At 37.4% G+C, this 21,605-nt stretch overlaps 1 protein-coding gene across 37 annotated transcripts in view; it reads left to right on the top strand.

The window, feature by feature from the left end:
- Nucleotides 1–21,605, top strand: part of Robo2 (roundabout guidance receptor 2) — a 1,567,832-nt gene that overhangs the window by 1,107,310 nt on the left and 438,917 nt on the right. For all 37 annotated transcript variants that reach the window (NM_001415038.1, NM_032106.4, XM_039088674.2 and 34 more), the window contains one exon: nt 8,137–8,463. In NM_001415038.1, the coding sequence (NP_001401967.1) occupies nt 8,137–8,463 (327 nt within the window). The remainder of the gene's footprint in view (nt 1–8,136; nt 8,464–21,605) is intronic.

The raw sequence follows: 21,605 nt of genomic DNA, 5'->3' as shown, positions 1-21,605 counted from the left end.
GTGGGGAAGAATCTCAAACACATGGGCACTGGAGAAAATATCGTGAACAAAACACCAATGGCTTATGCTCTAAGATCAAGAATCGACAAATGGGATCTCATAAAACTACAAAGCTTCTATAAGGCAAAGGACACTGTTGTTAGGACAAAATAGTAACTAACAGATTGGGAAAAGATCTTTACCAATCCTACAATAGATAGAGGACTTTTATCCAAAATATAAAAAGAACTCATGAAGTTAGATGGCAGGGAGACAAATAACCCTATTAAAAATGGGGTTCAGAGCTAAAGAATTCACAGCTGAGGAATGCTGAATGGCTGAGAAACACCTAAAGAAATGTTCCACATCTTTAGTCATAATAGAAATGCAAATCAAAACAACCCTGAGATTTCACCTCACACCGGTGAGAATGGCTAAGATCAAAAACTCAGGTGACAGCAGATGCTGGTGAGGATGCGGAGAAAGAGGAACACTCCTCCATTGTTGGTGGGATGGCAGACTGGTAAAACCATTCTGGAAATCAGTCTGGAGGTTCCTCAGAAAATTGGACATTGAACTACCTCTCTTGGGCATATACCGAAAAGATGCTCCAACATACAACAAAGAAACATGCTCCATTATGTTCATAGCAGCCTTATTTATAATAGCCAGAAGCTGGAAAGAACCCAGACGCCCTTCAACAGAGGAATGGATACAGAAAATATGGTACATCTACACAATGGAATATTACTCAGCTATCAAAAACAATGACTTTATGAAATTAGTAGGCAAAAGGTTGGAACTGGAAAATATCATCCTGAGTGAGGTAACCCAATCACAGAAAAACACACATGGTATGCACTCATTGATAAGTGACTATTAGCCCAAATGCTCAAATTACCCTAGAGGCACAGAACACATGAAACTCAAGAAGGATGACCAAAATGCGGATGCTTCACTCCTTTTTTTTTTATTAACTTGAGTATTTCTTATATACATTTCGAGTGTTATTCCCTTTCCTGGTATCCGGGCAAACATCCCCCTCCCCCCTCCCCTTCCTTATGGGTGTTCCCCTCCCAACCCTCCCCCCATTGCCGCCCTCCCCCCAACAGTCTAGTTCACTGGGGGTTCAGTCTTAGCAGGACCCATGGCTTCCCCTTCCACTGGTGCTCTTACTAGGATATTCATTGCTACCTATGAGGTCAGAGTCCAGGGTCAGTCCATGTATAGTCTTTAGTTAGTGGCTTAGTCCCTGGAAGCTCTGGTTGCTTGGCATTGTTGTACTTTTGGGGTCTCGAGCCCCTTCAAGCTCTTCCAGTTCTTTCTCTGATTCCTTCAATGGGGGTCCTATTCTCAGTTCAGTGGTTTGCTGCTGGCATTCACCTCTGTATTTGCTGTATTCTGGCTGTGTCTCTCAGGAGCGATCTACATCTGGCTCCTGTCGGTCTGCACTTCTTTGCTTCATCCATCTTGTCCAATTGGGTGGCTGTATATGTATGGGCCACATGTGGGGCAGACTCTGAATGGGTGTTCCTTCAGTCTCTGTTTTAATCTTTGCCTCTCTCTTCCCTGCCAAGGGTATTCTTGTTCCCCTTTTAAAGAAGGAGTGAAGCATTCCCATTTTGATCATCCGTCTTGAGTTTCATTTGTTCTAGGCATCTAGGGTAATTCAAGCATTTGGGCTAACAGCCACTTATCAATGAGTGCATACCATGTATGTCTTTCTGTGATTGGGTTAGCTCACTCAGGATGATGTTTTCCAGTTCCAACCATTTGCCTACGAATTTCATAAAGTCGTTGTTTTTGATAGCTGAGTAATATTCCATTGTGTAGATGTACCACATTTTCTGTATCCATTCCTCTGTCGAAGGGCATCTGGGTTCACTCCTTCTTTAAAAGGGGAACAAGGGTACCTTTAGGATGGGATAGGAAGGCAAAGTTGAGAACAGAGGCAGAAGGAACACCCATTCAGAGCCTGCCCCACATGTGGCTCATACATATACAGCCACCAAACTAGATAAGATGGATGAAGCAAAGAAGTGCAGCCTGACAGGAACTGGATGTCGATCTCTCCAGAAAGACACAGCCAGAATACAGCAAATACAGAGGCGAATGCCAGCAGCAAACCACTGAACTGAGAATGGGACCCCTATTGAAGCAATCACAGAAAGGACTCAAAGAGCTGAAGGGTCTTTAGACCCCATATGAACAACAATGCCAACCAACCAGAGCTTCCAGGGACTAAGCCACTACCCAAAGACTATACATGGACTGACCCTGGACTCTGACCTCATAGGTAGCAATGAATAGCCTAGTAAGAGCACCAGTGGAAGCGGAAGCCCTTGCTCCTGCCAAGACTGAACCCCCAGTGAACGGGATTCTTGGAGGGAGGGAGGTAATGGGGGGAGGCTGGGGAGGGGAACACCCATGTAGAAGGGGAGGGGGAGCAGTTATGGGGATGTTGGCCTGGAAACCGGGAAAGGGATTAACATTTGAAATGTAAATAAGAAATACCCAATTTAATAAAGATGGAAAAAAAGAAATATATTCAATAAAATAAATAAATAAAATAAAAAGAAAAAAGAAAGAACAGAAATGTGGAGAGCAAACTAGAGAGTATATTTGAGTTTTTATATTTCTAGCAATTTCTTTTAACAGTGAGATCTGAAATTCAATTGAGAAATTTAAAGAAATAATTTATGAATGTTAGTTTTCTTCCATTCCCTGTGAGCAATGAAGAAAAAAATTGATTAATGAAAAAATCCTAATTTTCTAAAAAGAAGAAAATCTTGAAGAATCTACTCACCATACTTTTAAAATTATGAATGAAAGAGTATCTTTTAACATATACATATACATATAGTGCCAGTTTTTCTTTGGCTAATATTATTTGTCAAATAGTTCATTATTTTAATTTACTGGTCAATGTGGCAGTGAGTCTCATTTCTTTCACTAAGGAAAATGTTAAATTGGATTTATTTTGATGGAAGGATATAAAGCTATCAATGGATGGAGCAAAATATATTAGGCAATAAAACAGTAGTGTAAGCATTCTCCTCAGGAAAGAGACATTCTTGTCAATTGATCAGTGTTTTATGAGAGAAATTTGGAAAAAATGTTTCTAATGTTTTACAGAGCAAGAAAATAAGACATGCTGAGTCTGCAGTATCCTAATGGCACACCAGGCTTTAGTGTGTCTGCGATACATCTATCAACCATTTCTCTATCATCAGATTATCTATCTGGAACTTATCATCTATCTGTTTCTTTTAGTCTATGAAAACAACTTAAATTAGATGTTCATATTTGATCTATCACACACAAACTAGATAAGCAAGAGCATTAATAACAGCTAAGTAATGTCCCGTATACATAATTTCTGAAATACTGATTCTTACTTTAGCATCAGGCAGCCTTCGCTAATCTATATCATGTTATTATAGTCATCAAACTGGGATGAAGATGACGTTATTTATGTAACTCACCTGTTCACTTATGCCATCGCTATAACTGTTGCCATTTTTCTGTATTATTCTTGCTATTATAATAGTTTATGAGAACTACTTTGAACAGAAATGATTATGATGAAATAAGATGAATAATTATATACTTTTTAAGATGGAAAAATAGTCGCTCTGAAAATTTTGCTGTAGCAAAAGAACTCCCACTGTGCAATGTGTAATGAAGTTCTTCTATCAGAAAAAGTCAGGGCACTTCAGAAGCCATTGATTGACCCGGGGAGGTTCCAACCGTTCACAGAGAGGGTTGTTTCATGAATGAAAACTAAGTCTAAGCTCCAGAAACTACTGCATTCCTACTGAAGAACAAGGCAGGGACATTTTCTTAGAAACCCTTATCAAGAAGCATACTTCAGGATGCTTCAATGTCCTTGTTGTATCATGTCACCTCACTTCGGAGAAAAAGTTCTATAGTGCTCAAAGCATATGAATGGTTATTGACTCAATAAAGCAAAATATAACAGTATTCAAAAGTTATGAGTTACTTCACTGGCACAACATTTAAAAAAAATACCAAGTAAGCACTCAAATTTAGAGAAGGAATTTTTTTTCAAAATTTTCTCTCTAAACTATGAAAATTATTCTTTATGTAAGCAGGCATCCTCAGGAGAGCGGTCAAGGGGACATCTGTTGATATTACTGTGGGAGACCTGGACATAGCTGAATCTAGACGCCTGCCCCTTTCTGAGTAGGAACTGTAATATTGCAGCTTCCTGCACCTGTTTGCTGCCACCCACCCTACAAAGAAACCAAGAGCTTTTGGTTTTCAGAACCATCATGGGAGCTCTCCTGCCAGCCAGCCAGCCTAAACAAACTGGGGAAACCCAGGTTCTTTCAGAGATGCTATCTCAAAGACAAGAAGGAACAAAATCAAAGAATTGAGCCTATACAACTTCTGCTCTATAAGTACATGCAAAAACATGTACACATGCACCAAATACACATGTCCTCCATACCTATTGGGGCATGTGCGTGCATGCACGTACACACACACACAAACACACACACACACACACACAAACACATACTCTTAGATAAAATAAAAAGAATAAATATCTCAAGGTTTGTCTGCTGGCAGAAATATTAATATTGGAAAATAACAGAGATTGATTCGGGTTTGGTGCATGGGTGGCATACATATCTGTGAATCATTTCATATTCAAAGACATTCTGGGTGGATGACCTTTGAAAAACCAAGGCAGGTATTTAATAAATACAGTATGGGTAGTGGCATTCAGGAGGTTCTTTTTATTGAAATTAAGTTTAGAAATGATTTTTTCAAAAGACACAGTGCACCCAGCGTGCAAGCTCTCCTTACTCCCCTGCTGATGCTTTAAGGGTGTCTGGAACATTATTCATGAAAGATCGTGAGTTTCTTTTCTGTTCCTTCAATGATTTTGGTTATAGAGAAGTCACATGACATGTTCAACCTTGGTATATCATCTTTAGGAGACTTTACAATTTTCCCATTTTTTTCTTTGATAAGAGTGAGTTTAGTAAAACATTTTAAATTAAAAATCAACTTCTCAGTTAGTAAAAGAGAAATGTAAAGGTAATAGATTTGATATCAGCCACAAGGACACTCTGAATTCTGTGGCTACTGTTTGTTTGCTCTGGTGTCTGTTTCATGATCTGGTTTAAATATTCCACATCATGAGTTTATTATTAGCACTAATTTAGAATTAAGAAAAAATTGTTTTTGAAACTCAGAGAAAAGAGTTTGCTAGCCAACATGTCGAGTGGTTATAGTAATGAAAAATAAACATATTTTTGGGTAGAGTCAGTCAATATTAAGTAGGAGCAGATGGTGCAAGTTTTTTAGTGTCAAACCCCATGACCCTTTCCTTCTTCCTCATATATTTCCTCTTATTTCTACCCCTTCCTTCGTGTTTCTTCTCTTTTGTCTCCTCTTATTCCCACCATAGCTTCTGCCTTTACTAACAAAACTTAAAGGTTGTTCTCAATTCAGTGCCACCGAAAATCATATTCGCTATTATTTGGTTCTTGTGTACCTTGGGAAAGAATCATGTTTGCAGTGCATTACAGGTATGCAGTCATACTCTGGCTTCTGAGATCTCTTCATCTTTATGTTATGTCTTTTGACTCATTTGGGGCCACGGAATGTATTAAAACTCTCTAAGTTCCAATGTTCTGTAGCACTCTGGGTAATGAGCATTCCTCCTCCTGAACTCTGGGTAGTGTCAGCCCCGCTGAGTTCTGGGGACATCTCAGCTTTGCCTTGCACTGCCCTGTCATGGAGTCACTTGCTTAAACCACGTGGACATATAGTCTTTCAAATTTTTTTTTTTCTGGGAAAATATGACCATTTATTTCTTTTTTTTTTTTTTTTGTTGATTCTTTTTTTTTTTTTTTTATTAACTTGAGTATTTCTTATATACATTTCGAGTGTTATTCCCTTTCCCGGTTTCCGGGCAAACATCCCCCTCCCCCTCCCCTTCCTTATGGGTGTTCCCCTCCCAACCCTCCCACCATTGCCGCCCTCCCCCCATAGACTAGTTCACTGGGGGTTCAGTCTTAGCAGGACCCAGGGCTTCCCCTTCCACTGGTGCTCTTACTAGGATATTCATTGCTACCTATGGGGTCAGAGTCCAGGGTCAGTCCATGTATAGTCTTTAGGTAGTGGCTTAGTCCCTGGAAGCTCTGGTTGCTTGGCATTGTTGTACTTTTGGGGTCTCGAGCCCCTTCAAGCTCTTCCAGTTCTTTCTCTGATTCCTTCAATAGGGGACCTATTCTCGGTTCAGTGGTTTGCTGCTGGCATTCGCCTCTGTATTTGCTGTATTCTGGCTGTGTCTCTCAGGAGCGATCTACATCCGGCTCCTGTCGGTCTGCACTTCTTTGCTTCATCCATCTAGTCCAATTGGGTGGCTGTATATGTATGGGCCAAATGTGGGACAGGCTCTGAATGGGTGTTCCTTCAGTCTCTGTTTTAATCTTTGCCTCTCCCTTCCCTGCCAAGGGTATTAGTCTTTCAAAATTTAAAGACCCTGAACTCTCTAAAACGCAGTGAAACACATATCATCCATTGTCACTAACAGCATACTATATTCAGTCCCCCTAAACACTCATTTTTATATACAACTACAAATAATTCTTGGAGCTATTTGAGGCTTATTTATTGGCTCTTTCCTAGAGCTGTAATTTTGTCCTGTCATAATTTGAGGGCGCTCATATCAATTCCACATACTTTCAATTGCACCCTAAAATCCAGATTTGGACTTATTATTTCTATACATCTTCCTTTTACTCTATCTTTGTCTGAATGATGAGATCATTCCAATTTTATTTTCTGCTCTATTTAACTGTTGCAGGCCTGATCATTACATTTAAAGTCATAGAAGCAGGGTGTATGGGGGAGGAGATATGGGATTTAACTAAGAAGGGGGAATAACATTTGAAATGTAAATAAAAAAATAACCAATTGAAAAAAGAGTATCATTGGCGTTTGTATTAGCATATTTACTGTTAGTACCACAAAATATCTGGTACTTAATTAATTAAGAGCATACTTTAGACTCCGTTTCATAGAACCTATTCATGGCCATGAGCGAGGGTATCCTGCCTGCATCACAGAATAGCAAGTGGCATAATGTTTGGTGAGTGCAGGTAAACGGGCAAGACGGGTAGCTAGAGACAGTCACAGGTCACACTCTCCATCTAAAATTTGACCTCGCCTGAGAATGATACCCAAAGTCACCTAATCACACTTTGGTAGGTCATAAGTCTTACAGGTCACCAGTATCTTAATTTTACCACTTTGAAAGGTGTAATGTCAACACATCCAAGGTTGGAGGACAGATGACCATCAATTAAAAGTGTGGCATTTCAATTTTACCTTGTGGAAAATACCAATTTTTTAAAATCTGTATATTAACATATAAAATATATTTCTTCTACTTTTCCACTACAATATTATTTATCCAGGATATATTTTATTTATTATTTATATATTTTATATTCATTTAGTAAGTCTGTTAGTTAATATTTTGAATAGGTTGCCTATAACACTTTGCCTATTGCTTTCCATCTATTATACTGGAAACCAAAATTATTTATTCATTTACTTATTTACTTAACTTATTTCACAGATGGCCATGTTACTGCATCTCAAATTCAGCGTGCACACAGAATTAAACATACACAGACTAACTTGAAGTTTACCAGCCACATTACATTCCTCTTTGAGTGAACAGCACCGTGTATACACTGTCTGGTTTTTCTGTGCTTTGTTAATGGTGTTGGGCTGTCCACCTGGTTTGCTTTCCTAGTAATTAATAAATATGGACGGATGAAAAAGCCAGTCAGTCCTATTCACGTTGGTCCTCATTTCAACATGTTAATCACCCCATGGGCTGGAGTGGGACGGGTGCCTTGTTCTCTTTACTTTTGCATGCATTTTAATGGAATATGTTGTAGTTCACCTCTAAGAGTTACATTAATTTATTGACAGAAGAGTAGTGATGACTTAGAGATGTATAGAAAACCAGGAAAGTAAAATATGAATAAAAAAATTGTATCTGGTTACTCCATTAAATATTTAACCCTATGAGTATGAATCTAGATGAAGTATGTATTACGGTTAAGGAGAGGGTTAACCTGATCTTTTCATCATGTTTTTTAGGATCTCGTCTTCGTCAAGAAGACTTTCCCCCCAGGATCGTAGAACACCCTTCTGACGTCATCGTCTCCAAGGGAGAGCCCACCACTCTGAACTGTAAAGCAGAGGGCCGGCCCACTCCCACCATTGAATGGTACAAGGATGGTGAGCGGGTGGAGACAGACAAGGATGATCCCAGGTCACACAGGATGCTTCTGCCCAGCGGATCCTTATTCTTTTTGCGAATTGTTCACGGACGCAGAAGTAAACCAGATGAAGGAACTTACGTTTGTGTTGCAAGGAACTATCTTGGTGAAGCAGTGAGTCGCAATGCATCTCTGGAAGTAGCATGTGAGTAAACACCACGGGCCTCACGTGCTCGTTCTGCTTCTCCATAGTAAATTTGGTCCTTTCTCACTGATGCTTAGGATCTACAGAGTAAAACATCTGAGATAATACATAACCCCTTCTCTGAGGAAATCTGGCTAGAATACTGTCAGTATAGGGGCTGCATCAATTTTGATTACTTAAATTTGAATACAGTCAATGCTATATTGAAGCAATGGGAAATACATAAGGCTATTGCAATTGTAAATTTCAACTATTGATCAGATGCGTAATTGCGTACAATATTGCACGTGTTTCCATCACTTACATATACACATATATGTATGTATACATATATGTGAACTTTTGAAGTAACACCTTATCTTGTTCTCTACATTATAGTATCTCCAGTTTCTTATAGACCAAATTGAGAAACAGTAGGTATGTTAGGGAGACGACAGCACAAACTATAACGATAACTTTGTTTTATTTTTTTATCGTTGACCTCAATATAGAACAAATGAGCATGCTGCTGTCAGAGTTTCTATTTTCTACTCAGTCTTAATATTCAAAATAAATAAGAACTTTCCCTTTGAACTTTTTGATATATATATATATATATATATATTATATATATATCCTTCCATGCCAATAATGACAGTAAAGATTTAAGTGCCTGGCTTCTATTTAGATATACAATCCGTTGGCTTCCTGGGTGGTGGGGGATAGATTGCTTTGGTCTGGCGATGGCTAGCTGGTACCTTCGGTGAATTGTGAGTTGGATAACAGCAGCTGCTCCCTTGTAGAGACTGTTGTCCCCTTGTGATAATTGGAAGGGTGCTTGAAATAGTCGGACCTTCTGCTAATTAAAGGAAATATGTTCTATATGGTATCATAGCAGATAATAATGCTTATGTTATGTACAGAGAGTCGAAGTTTGCAACAATATGTATTTTTTGCACCTGGAAGGGTCTTTCTGTGATCAAATTAAACCATTCTTTATCTAACAGTCTTGGGGAAGCTCTCGTTCCCAAGCATCGTGTCTTCTGATTTAGAGTTTCATTCCAGAAATTATGAGCTAACCGATGTTTACATATGTAACTTTAATAAAAAAGTGAGTGGAAGTTCTTAAAATATGCATTTTATGTGTGGAACGTAATAAATTACAAACATTTGAAACATTTACTAGTGATGTGATTTCCCCAAAATAAAACAAGTTTTTGTTTTTTAAAAGTAAAGCAACACTTTACAAAGGACTTATAATTTACCAGGAAATATAATATGAAACCACAACCTTAAGAATATACAGTTTCCACTTAAAAATAACAACTTTCTGAAACTTCTGAGTACACGGAAATGTTTCACTGCCAAAATCTATCGATGCATATCTCTCTGTTGTAAACGCGATTGATGGGCATGGCCCACCTATTTCACAACCAATCAGAGTGCGACTAGATGGCCCACCTATTTCATAACCAATCAGAGTGCGACTAGATGATCTAGGATGGAAAACGAGTTAGTGAGGATTTCGGGAAGGGATCTTTACTTTTGTGACTTTGGGTCTTAGGGGATTTTTCTGCATTCCCAGAACACTGCAAATAAACAGAATGATTATAGATAAATGAAAATGAAGAAATTCTACCCCTTTCCTATAACATTTATTGCTCAGCGGCCAAGATCCCACTTTACTATGACTAATTTCACTTCAGAACATTAAACAGTTTTCAAAGTCGGCTGGCAATTTCTTTGTAGAATAGCAATAAACATTTGTTTTGAATCTTAGTTTTGTTGAAGTTAATGCTCAAACACATTCATCTTTTACTTTCGTGTTTTCCTGAAAAGATTACTGTCCCCCATACTTAATTCATAAATAATGAGAAAAAACTAAGGCATGATTCTTTCCCATGTAATATGACAGCAGCACATTTTAAATTGAGATACAAATGAAGTTTAATAAATGTTTGAATTACTTATAATCTCAAAAGCGAAAAACTAGAAAGCTTACGAGTTGGCTTTAGCTAGTGAATAAAATTCCTTCTTCGAATTCCATGTCACCAGTTCACAACATTTGAAGCTACCTAAGGCCAAATGATATTCATTTATTTCTTCTGCTTTTTCTATTAGCTTACAAGCCTATATTTTCCTGTGTGTCTTAGTACATAAAACTGAAAGGCTGAATTGGTCAACACCCACTCTATCCTCTATTAATGTGCAGAGGGACAGGACTAAAGAAAACATTCTAATCTATTCTCAGAGTTCAGAATACCCTTCAATTTTAATATTTTTAATATATTAAATGGAGAAAAATTATGGCTCATCAGAGGGACAAACAGCATAAATAGTAGGAACACATAGTGAAGAGTGCTTAAATTTTCCAGGCAATAATATGATAAATATGTCCTAAAATGGGAAGCATCACCTGAACTCTGATTTTTTTAATATCATGCGATGTCTTGGGTAGAAAATGAATTTTTACATTTTTCTGGTATAGAAAATTGAGGTGGGAAAGTACATGTATACATTGCTTAGTTTCAGTTGTATGTTTTGATATGTCAGTGAGGTATTGAGGTTAAAACACTTCACATTCCATTATAAAATAGATTCTGGGATTGGGCAAACAAGGCATTCTGAAACAAAGTTTGATGTCACAGAAGTTCGTAAAAATACAGGAGAATGAGCAAGTTGTCTGTCAATGGTAAACCATCATAAAATATACAGTTTAGATCTAGCATTAGTTGATCATAGAAAAAAGAGAAAAAGAGGGTCTGTCTAGACGGCATTGTGGAGAATAGGTGTTAGAGTGACAGAGAATGTTGTGACAAGGAAATGTTTTCAAATAATGCTAGTGGTAAATAAAAGAAGCCACGGCCTCCAGTAGTGGACAGCGCACATGGCAGGTGTAAAGGAGTGGGGAAGAACAGTAAATACCTATTTTTCCAGAAGGAAGCTCCACCTTAAGTATCGGGAACCTGGTGAAAATCATCTCGAATCTACTCTACTGCCTGTGGAATCACGTGGGCTCCTCCTGTTCTACAAAGTGGGGAGTGAAAGTAGCCCTGGACTTTGCCCTTGACATGGGAGGACTCTCTGTCAACTGTCATTGTGATAAAACACAATGACTGCACACATTTATTGTAAAATGATTTTGATAAAACGGCATGGAAATGTTTGATTCCCTTTATTTGACATTGATTTTTTTAAATGAGAAAATATTGAAAGTCAGAGTCCTGTTGATAGCCATCTGTTTTTATTTGTATGAAAGTCTGCTGTCTGTTCCTATACCATATTCTCTCATACTCTCTTTCTTTCTTTCTTTCTTTCTTTCTTTCTTTCTTTCTTTCTTTCTTTCTTTCTTTCTTCCTTTTTTTCCTTCTTTCTTTCTTTCATCTATCTTCTATTATTCTGTCTGTCTGTTTGTCTATCTTTCATTTCTTTAGCAATGTAATGGGACAGTTCATTAAAAGATTGAAAAAAGGAAGCAAGCAAAAAATAAACAACAGCAACAATGACAACAAAATCATTCACGGCCAAGTATTGCAAGCTAGAATCGAATCATTCAGTTAATGTTTTATTGTGTGTTGTTGTTTGTTTGTTTTATTTTAAGCATGTATGGAAGGAAATTCAGAACAACATTGAAGGTCCTTTCCACTCACTTGATTGTGAGGCAGACGTTTAGTCAGAAAGTGATTTTAAATGGAACGAAAACACAATCACAAGGCTACCAGCAAGAGGCCTGGCACTCATGAAGTTAATAGGTGATTTTCCAATGGGTCCCTCAGGAGCGCCCGAAACAGAGGTGCAGATAGAATTTCAGTTCCCAACAAGTGCTGTGGTGTGTAGCATAGAGGGAGCACCAGAGCCTTTGCTGGGAGGAAGGGGGGCTGCCTGACGTGCAGCCAGCCTGGTGGCCTCAAGAGAAGGCAGCTGTAGCCCCAGGTGGTAAATATATGACAGCAGCTTGATCTATCGACCAAGGGAAGAGGGGGTGCGGGGCTAAATGAAAATTCATGAAAAATTGATGAAGTCCCCAGATTATTTTTTCCCCGTTTCCTTTCTCAGCACTCCTCTAGTGCTGAAGAGAGAGATTAAATGAGGTGCTGAACGTTTTTACTGCCAGGAGGTTGTGGTTCAAAGTTCAGAGGTCACATGGAAACCACCCCACACCCACACCCCCATGACTTACCTTGTAGGAAAATAGAGGACTTCTCAGATTTCCTTTGCTTTGGTAATCAAAACAGCTAAATATTCAAAATGTGGCTTTTGGGTTGACACCCCCCCTCTTCCCCCAAAAAAAGAGAACATGCGTGATTCCTAATTCGACTGGATGATGCATGTGAACTTCATGAGGCAAGCAGGTTTGCGTTTTCCTTACTACGTCCTGTTTGGCTCCTCCCTGTATCCCTCCGTTTCTTATCCTGTGTTGTCCGTGTATCAAGACGTAGACTAGAGGAGCGTAGTTCAGAGAGAGAAAAGGCTCCGCAATATTTATAGGTCACAGATCGCTCGGATAGCAGAGCTGTAGGACACTTTACACACCTAATGTCCTATTTGTTCTAAATATAGCACTAAATTGGTATTTTTATCTGTGCAAGAAAGTGCGTTTATGAGTAGATGGTTGTTGCTGTAGAGGGTACAGGTGCAAACATGAGCACAAGGTGAATGGTGAACTTCATTCCTTCGAGTTTGCGGATAGGGAGCTTTTTTATGTGTTTGATGTTATTCTGACCATGGGAAAAACTGTCCCGGCAAAATGGTTTTTATTTTTTCATAGAGACATTAGGCAATTTAAATGTAAAGTAATTTAAATGAAAGCTATGCAGAGCTCCTTGAATTCTTCTTTGTTTGTTTCTTTTATTTTTGAGACATGATTTTGCTATGTATTCTAGTGTGTTCTCAAACTCCCAGCCACCTGATCTCAGCCTCTCAACTGCTACCACGGATGGCAATAACTATTTAATGAGACTGTATTCACATATCTCGTCTTTCACAAATTCAATGTGTATCACTCTATAATTTAAAACAAACATAGTTTTATGGTATCACCACCAACACCATAACCTCGTCTAGAATATTTTGACACTTAACAGATATTTGTGCCAGTTAACATGCAACTTCCATTTTTCTCAACCATCCTCCCTTGGTCCCAAGAAAATATTCACTATTTGTCTCAGTAAAGTTGGTGTTGTTTGCATTTATAAGTAGAAAGACTTATTGAAGGTAATTTTGTGTCAACCTATATTCTTTTAGGACATGTGATTCCAGACAACGGCACATTTCCATTTCAGCTTTTGTACATAGATTTTTTTCCTAATAACTAACATAGGTCTTTTTATTCAGATCAAAGGAGCCCACAAGGGAACTAAAATTCCTTAAAGTAGGTTGTACTCTTTCTATATATGAGTCAGTCTTTATAAAAAGTAGGAGAATTTTTATAAGTCTAATTCTTTTTCTATATAGAATTCCATAACATCTTGTACTTTAATTTAAAGGAGTGAGGTTAATTATACAATTGACATATTCTTGGTATTGAAAATGAAGTTGCTTTTTGTAAGGAAAGTCCAAAAGCAAAGGTATTCTTAGCAGGGAGATGTGCTTACACATTTGTCAGTTTGAAGTTACACGTACACTTTTGTTAACATTTCCTAAGGACGTACTGTGTGAGAGAAGATGAAGTATAAGCTATCGCTCTGAGGATTTTGTTTTTTCTCTGCTGTCTTCTGTTCTAGACATCAACAGCTGACTGCATGATTTTGTTGTTTTTGACTACTGTGACAAGATAGATGAAAGAGGTGTTCTCAACACAAGGCAATTTGATTTCCCATAGATCTAGAAAAGTCTATGGTCAAATAGCCAATATGAGAATTTTGGGTAAAACTCGACTCGCTTGTCCATAGAACGCAACATTTGAAGGTCTTTCCTCCTATCTCCTAACACGATTCCAATCTTGGGAAGTTTTTGTTTGTTTGTTTGTTTTGTTTTGTTTTTAAATTTTATAAATTTAAGAACAAAAAAACCCTTCTAAACATTAAAACATCATATACCAATTGCAATTTTTTTTAACACTTTAGTTCTGGAAGAGCACAGACATTCAGATGTTAGTTCGACAACTAGTTTTGGAGCAAATTCAAACCAGGAACTATAAGAGGAGTGATTTGCTTTGCTGCAGTGTATGGAACCCTGGTGACTACTAACTACTGCACTCTTTCTTATGATTGCTTTGGTGGTTTTCTTTATTTATCGTTAGTTTTTGTTGTTTGTTTCTTTTGTTTTTTAGAGATTCCACTATTGCGTGGTATCTACTAGAGAAGGCTATTTGTACATGGGTTTAAGCAACTAAAAATCCCCCCAAAAACAAAAAAACAAAACAAAATAAAACAACCAACCAAATGAAAACTTTGACAGCCAGCCAGTAACTTCAGTGGGTCTTTGGGATCCCAGTGTAGCCCCAAGACTTTCTCAGGGTGAGATCTGAAGCACAAAAACCAATTTCAGTTAACAAAAAATAGTTAGAAGCTGAAATACAGGAACCTAAAAGAAAAGTTAATTCTAGTAGAGACTTTCCCAGAACTTTGACGGATTAGGTATTTTTTTTTCCATTTTGGCTGGGCATGCTGTATATGTGCTGAGTTTTCTGGCCTGCTTGGTATGTACATAATTAAGTCAGTTGTGCTAAGGTCTGAGTGCCTGTTTTATCTGCTACAGGAAATAGTCCTTGGCTACTTATTCATGCAGGTGTGTTATGTAATTGACCTTGAAAATTCAAATGTGTGAAAACATCAGTCTGTGTTATCAGCAGCAAGAAAAGTCTGAATGGAGGATGCCATGGGAGCATGTGGGCAGTCTCAAGTATGGACTCAAGAAATTGAGCTTAAATTAACATTGAAGGATAAAGAGAGACCTATCTGGAAATCAGGCCAATTCCAAGATGCAGAACTATTTCTTAGCATATCTAAAGGATGTCATATTTTAGGTCTGAGGTTTTCTAACATTTAAGACTTTATAAAGACTTTATTATAGTTGAATTTTCAGCCACTGGCAATCACTCTCCACTGTGGTAGAGAGGCATTAACCTAAACAGGGCTTAATCAAGGAGTTAAGAGTGGACACAGACTACCTTTGGATTACTAGGAGTTAAGGGATATTACAGGAAAGAAAGAAAGGAAGGAAGAAAGGAAGGAAGAAAGGAAGGAAGGAAGGAAGGAAGGAAGGAAGGAAAAAAGAAAGAAAGAAACAAACAAACAAACGAAGACAAGGCTGTATTTGACCAAGTATGGAGGGAAAAAAATCCCATCTGCATTAGTTCTGTTTGGGCAGTAAATGAAGGCATATCTTGGTGTTAACTAACATATTAAAAAAGTTTAATTTCACTAGATGACATGGCTTCCTCTTAGATTTGGTATGATGGTGGGTCATGTGTTATGGAAGCACATACATTCAGTGTAGGGAGCACCGCACTGGAGCAGTGAGGCACAAAAGGCCTGTACTACAGGATTCCAGCTGACGCAAAGTTAGCTGCATTCAGTTGAAAATTAAGGCCATCTTAGGAAAGATGAGATGGCATTCAGACAAAGGGTTGAACAAGACTATGTTTTTAAAGTGAATTTATTACCAGGGAAGATATAAATTTACTCTGTTGTGTTTTCATATGAATGCCTTCTAAATTCCTGAACCACATATAGATACTGAGGTGTACTTTTGTAAAGCAAGGCAAAGGGTTTCTGAATGGATCTAGAGATGCTGTTTTGTAGAATAATAGAGCTGCGGTTATATTACGACCATTAAATTATACTTAATGAACATTAAACTTCGAAATGGTTTGAATCCTATATTTTAAGGGATATATTTTTTAACATAGCTATAGAACCAAAAAACCAAACACAGAGAGAAGCATAATTCTGATGGCAGTGTCAACACTGAACACAATTACATAGGTCATGGTCACAAGCATCATGACCAGGAGCTGCTCTCCTGCTTTGGAGTTGTTTAAGAGTAAGACTGACCCTGGACTCTGACCCCATAGGTAGCAATGAATATTCTAGTAAGAGCACCAGTGGAAGGGGAAGCCCTGGGTCCTGCTAAGACTGAACCCCCAGTGAACTAGTCTATGGGGGGAGGGCGGCAATGGGGGGAGGGTTGGGAGGGGAACACCCATAAGGAAGGGGAGGGGGGAGGGGGATGTTTGCCCGGAAACCGGGAAAGGGAATAACACTCGAAATGTATATAAGAAATACTCAAGTTAATAAAAAAAAAAAAGAAAGGAAAAAGGGAAAAGAGAAATCAGATAAATGATAGCTCGGGCTTTGTAGTTCTAGCGGCTTATCCTGTTTCCAAAGACTGGAAAGAGCATGCTCGATCAGCAAATGCTTCCGCAAGCCAGCCTGTGTCTGTAACCTATGCATGGAGACTCATCGTCTCGGAATGGCTTCTAAACCCCCCTAGGATACCTGAACAGCATAGGCAAACTCAATAAAACGTTGGTGCAGTCAAAAAAAAAAAGAGTAAGAGGTATTGCTGACAAGAGAAAATAGAATACAGAGCTGGACAATTGACGCAGGAACCAAGGAGTAAGAACCACTTGTCTACAAAGCACAATACTTCTTGTTCTAAGTGTTTCGTGGTCATGGTTTATTGAATTCTAAAAATAGCTGTAAGATGTGTTTAAGTGTATTCTCTCTTTTTTATGTATCTGAGATATAAAAATTCACTTCCTTCTTTTCATATGGACACAAGAGGTAAGATTTGCACCTAGGCAGGCCTGGCTCTCAAGATCACTTTCTTAATCACTCGGTTAAGCTTACCCATTGATTAATTCAAACAAGCAAACAAAATCATTTGGCACTTAGAGACAAAAAATCATTAGTGCTGATTTTGGGTATTTTATCCAGAGACCATGACCCAGTTGTGTGTATAGAATGGAGATCACTGAAGAGGTAAGATGAGATAGAAGATACTATTTTGGTGTTGATATTCTTTGATGTGTAAGATATTAAAGAAAATAAAACATTATTTTTCTATGTTTAGTTTAGTTGTATATTGACAGTCAAGAGCTCATTAGTTTATTCAAGTAATTTGATTTTCTCTTTACAGTTCCTAGTTGTCAAATATCAGTATCAGAAAAATCCATCACTTTCAGTTGTTATTGGCATGTTTGGAGGTTAAGATGTCTTGAAGATTAACAATCCAATTTATAAGATGAGTCATCTGTGATTTCAGATACAGAGAGAAGTTGACTAAGTTAACCAAAAAAAGGAGTATTGCAACAGCAGCCATGTCTTACACCCTTTTAGGGTTTTCTGAGTCATTAATATTTTAATGTTTATTTCTTTGTGGCTATGTGAATTTATACACATCTTCGGGTTATCATAGATTTTAAGGTCAATGTAACATTGGCCAATTTGACTTTGAAATTATTGTAGCTCTTTAGTTTTTAATTTTTTAGAAAACGATCCAATGGTTTCGATGTTTGATGCCAAAAGGAGTAAATATCCATCCAGAGGCACAATAAAAAGTAAACAAATACTTCAAAGATTAATTCCACTAGATCATACATTAAAATGTAAGTCTCAGTTAAAGATACGCAATTCTAAAGTAAAACAGAAAGAAACAATCACCCAAATCATCTGCCTACACAAAAATAAACAACAACAAAAAACAACACCTGGGATTGACTTCATTAAAATTAGAATCCTCTAAAATATTCCGTCTTCCTTAAGAATGTAAGAAGACTAGCTTCAGACTGAGAATATATAGATATGTACACTTGTATATGTTATTTAAACAACAAATGATAAAATACACAGAAGATGAAATGAGATATGCTGCAAAAGAACACATATTATTAATGACACAGAAGCACACTGGAGAATCATTGTCCTTAGGGAAGTGCTATAAGACGATCAAAAAGGAATACTTACCTTTTATCGCAGAATTCTTGCAAGGATGCAGTGAAACTGATTTCTTCATGCATTACAGATAAAACCCCAAAGTGGTGTAGTCACAATGCAATGCAGTTTACCAACTCCAAAGCACACTGAATTCTACTTGCTGTCTTATTGCACATCTAAGCATTTATCTCAAAGAAATGTTAGCATGCATACAAACACATAGTCCTAGATAAATCTGTGATGGGAGAAGGTAAGACAGCACTGAACTGTCCCTCATTGAAATGAATGATTAAATGGAGCAGTCTGGATCCACACTATGGAATACTACTCAGCAATAGAAAGAATTGAATTATTGATATATGGAATGATGCAGATGGGCCTCAAGGGTATTATGGTGCATTCGAAAATGGCATTTGAAAGGGCATCGCAAAAGGTCGCATGCTATATAATTCCATTTACATAATATTCTCAAGATCACAAAATTATAATGATAAAAACAGATTAGTGGTTGTGAAAAGTCAAAGATATGGAGTCAGGCAGGACTGATCATGACTCAGAAGGAATAGTAGGAGACTATGGAGACAACATGATTCTGTATCCATGTTATTATGGTAGGTACTCTAAGGTATACATTTATCAATGGAATAAAACTCCATGCCTCCATTGTTCTGTGGAAAACTCATGACTTTGATACTATCATATAATTAACAGAAACGGAAGTTAAAATGAGGACAGACTCCGTGATAGTGTCAGATCCACGATGTAGTGAACAGGTGTCAGCACATCACAACCATAGACATTCTTACTCCAGATCTTCCTAGCATAGTAGTAGTTTAAGAAAGACACTTCATCATGATTCTGTGCAACAGAAACTACTCTTGTAAATACTCATTTTGAGTATTGTTTAAATTCACCATTAAGCCTGAAAGTCTACTTGAAGACTGCTGTCAAGTAGGTAAGGTTGTAGGAAAAAGCTGAAAGAAAAGGAAATTTTGATCCTTGATCAACAGACACATAAAGACATTTGTAAGTTCCTCTAGTTTTTACAAGGACACCAAGACAGCTATTTATAAAATAGAAAATAAATGACTTTCTATGAAACCTGAGTAGAAAAAGAAGGAAAAATTGTTGGAAGTTTTAGGTTCCCCACAACCTTGTGGGTGGTGATTTTGATGGGTCTTCTTTCCTTGGACCAAAAAGCCAATAGGGGATTGTACCTAACAGATGTAATCTCTGAAGTACAAATTCATATGCTGATATTATATGCTGATATAGCTTCACCTTGTATGTTCCTTATAAAGGAGATGAACCTTTCAGTCAATGAAACAGGTCACGAGGCTGAGAACCTCATTCCCTTTGCAGTTATGAAATAATTCTTATTACTTCTCTATTTACAAGAAATTCCACAAAGTGAAAGAAGATTCATGATTTTTTTCTCTCCTTTTTTTTCCTTAAATCATCTTTCATGACAAGTCATTGGGAAAAATTCCCAGGAAAATTGTGAGCCCTTCTTACATATCTATTTTGAAATCCTTGGAGATTATAAGCAATTAAATTAATTACATTTTGTACACCATCCCTTCATTTATAACATATAATTTCCCAGGATGCATGTGTCCATATTCAAGAGAAGCTTGAAAGAAAGGCTGATTTATTTTTGCTTTCTTCCTGGGTCTGCTTTGGGTATTCCTAAAGGGAGGCAGAAAATGTGTTTAATATTCATATAGGATTTTCATTTAAAAAATCCTATCAGTAGCTCTTTGTTAAAAGGGGATACCTATGAATGGGTCAACTTAAGAAAGCCTTCCTGAGTACTCAGTTGATTCTTTGGATAAGCTGATGGCGTCTAATCTTCAAATGTGTATGTCATTAGTAGAGACGCAGAATCTTAATTTACTTTGCCTTTTCCTTTTACTGACACATCACAAGAAAAAGTGTTACTAATGAAGTACCCATTGGTAGTAACCCATTATGTGCTAGAATCTCTTCTTACATCAGATGACATGCAAATGAACTGTTGTATTTCTGTGGCAATGGAGAAATGAGGAGCGGCCTAGTTAATCACACTTGAGGGCTGCCATGGATATCATCTGGGAAATACGATCATTATTCATTCTTACTTAAGGGTCCTTACCTTGTGCATAAGAAAATCTCCCATTCATTCCATTTGGGTTTGATGTTAATTACGGGAGCAATAATGGAAGCTTTGTATAAGAAATGAATGTGGGATTAAAGTAGGGAATGTGGGGAAGAAACAGTGTTTGTGGGTCAGGTGACTACAAAATCATGAGAGCCAATGAGCTGTTAGAAACTTAGAGAGCGGCTATGACAGTTTGACTCAACCAGTGGAGGAACAGAGGGATGAAATGACTTAAGCCTGCAGTGGATACAGGAAGGCATCTTCATCTGTAAAAGTGAAAGTCTATTGCATTAGTCACCAATGGAGAGGAAGGACAGCTCTGTGACTCGAACCATCAGCTTGTGTCCTGTCCAGCAAGGAACTAGGCAGTGGTTTTGTCAAACATTTAACTTTCTGCATTCATTTTCTTATCATATGATAAAATGATTAGACTAGATCATTTCTTCTTCAGAGAAGAGGAGAGTAAGATCTTCTACAGGTCAGTGTGCAATTTCTTATTGAGTATGCTAGAATTCCTTCAAAAACTTTTGGGTTATCAGCCCTAAATGTCAAGCAAATCCAACTCCAGTCATTTTGAGTTTGCTGTTCTATTAGTTGTTATGAAAACGTTGTTGTTTATTTGGATACTATTTTTTTTCAGTATTTCTCCAAGTGGACTGTAGTTGACAACTATTGATAATGTCATGAATAGAATGGGCTTCATTCTTACTCTCACATTTCTTTTGAGGAATCAACTGCTCCTGTGTTCGTGTATGCACAGCCCTTGTTCACCTTGCGGCCATGGAATTAAGTCATTTTTCTTTTTCAATCACCCATGCAGGTCTAACATAAATTGTTTTTTGAAAAATTATATATGTCTTAGGCCAATATTTCTTGTCTGGTGAAGCATAACATGTATAGATATAAATTCCTTGTGTAGGTTAAATTCTGTTTTGTTTTTTCTTAGAGCAAAATAAAAATAACATTAATGTTCAACCTAATATTTGACTTATACATTGAATTTTATTTAATAAAAATTTATAATTTTTATAAAGGAACTAATCAATAATATAATTTTAAACAGAATTGTTTTTATACTATTTAAAATAACATATGTTTTAGAGGAAACAAATACAATTTGACTTTAGTTTTATATATACTTG

The sequence above is a fragment of the Rattus norvegicus genome, chromosome 11 (assembly GCF_036323735.1).
Source record: "Rattus norvegicus strain BN/NHsdMcwi chromosome 11, GRCr8, whole genome shotgun sequence".
NCBI lineage: Eukaryota > Metazoa > Chordata > Mammalia > Rodentia > Muridae > Rattus > Rattus norvegicus.
This window is presented reverse-complemented; position numbering and strand designations above follow the sequence as displayed.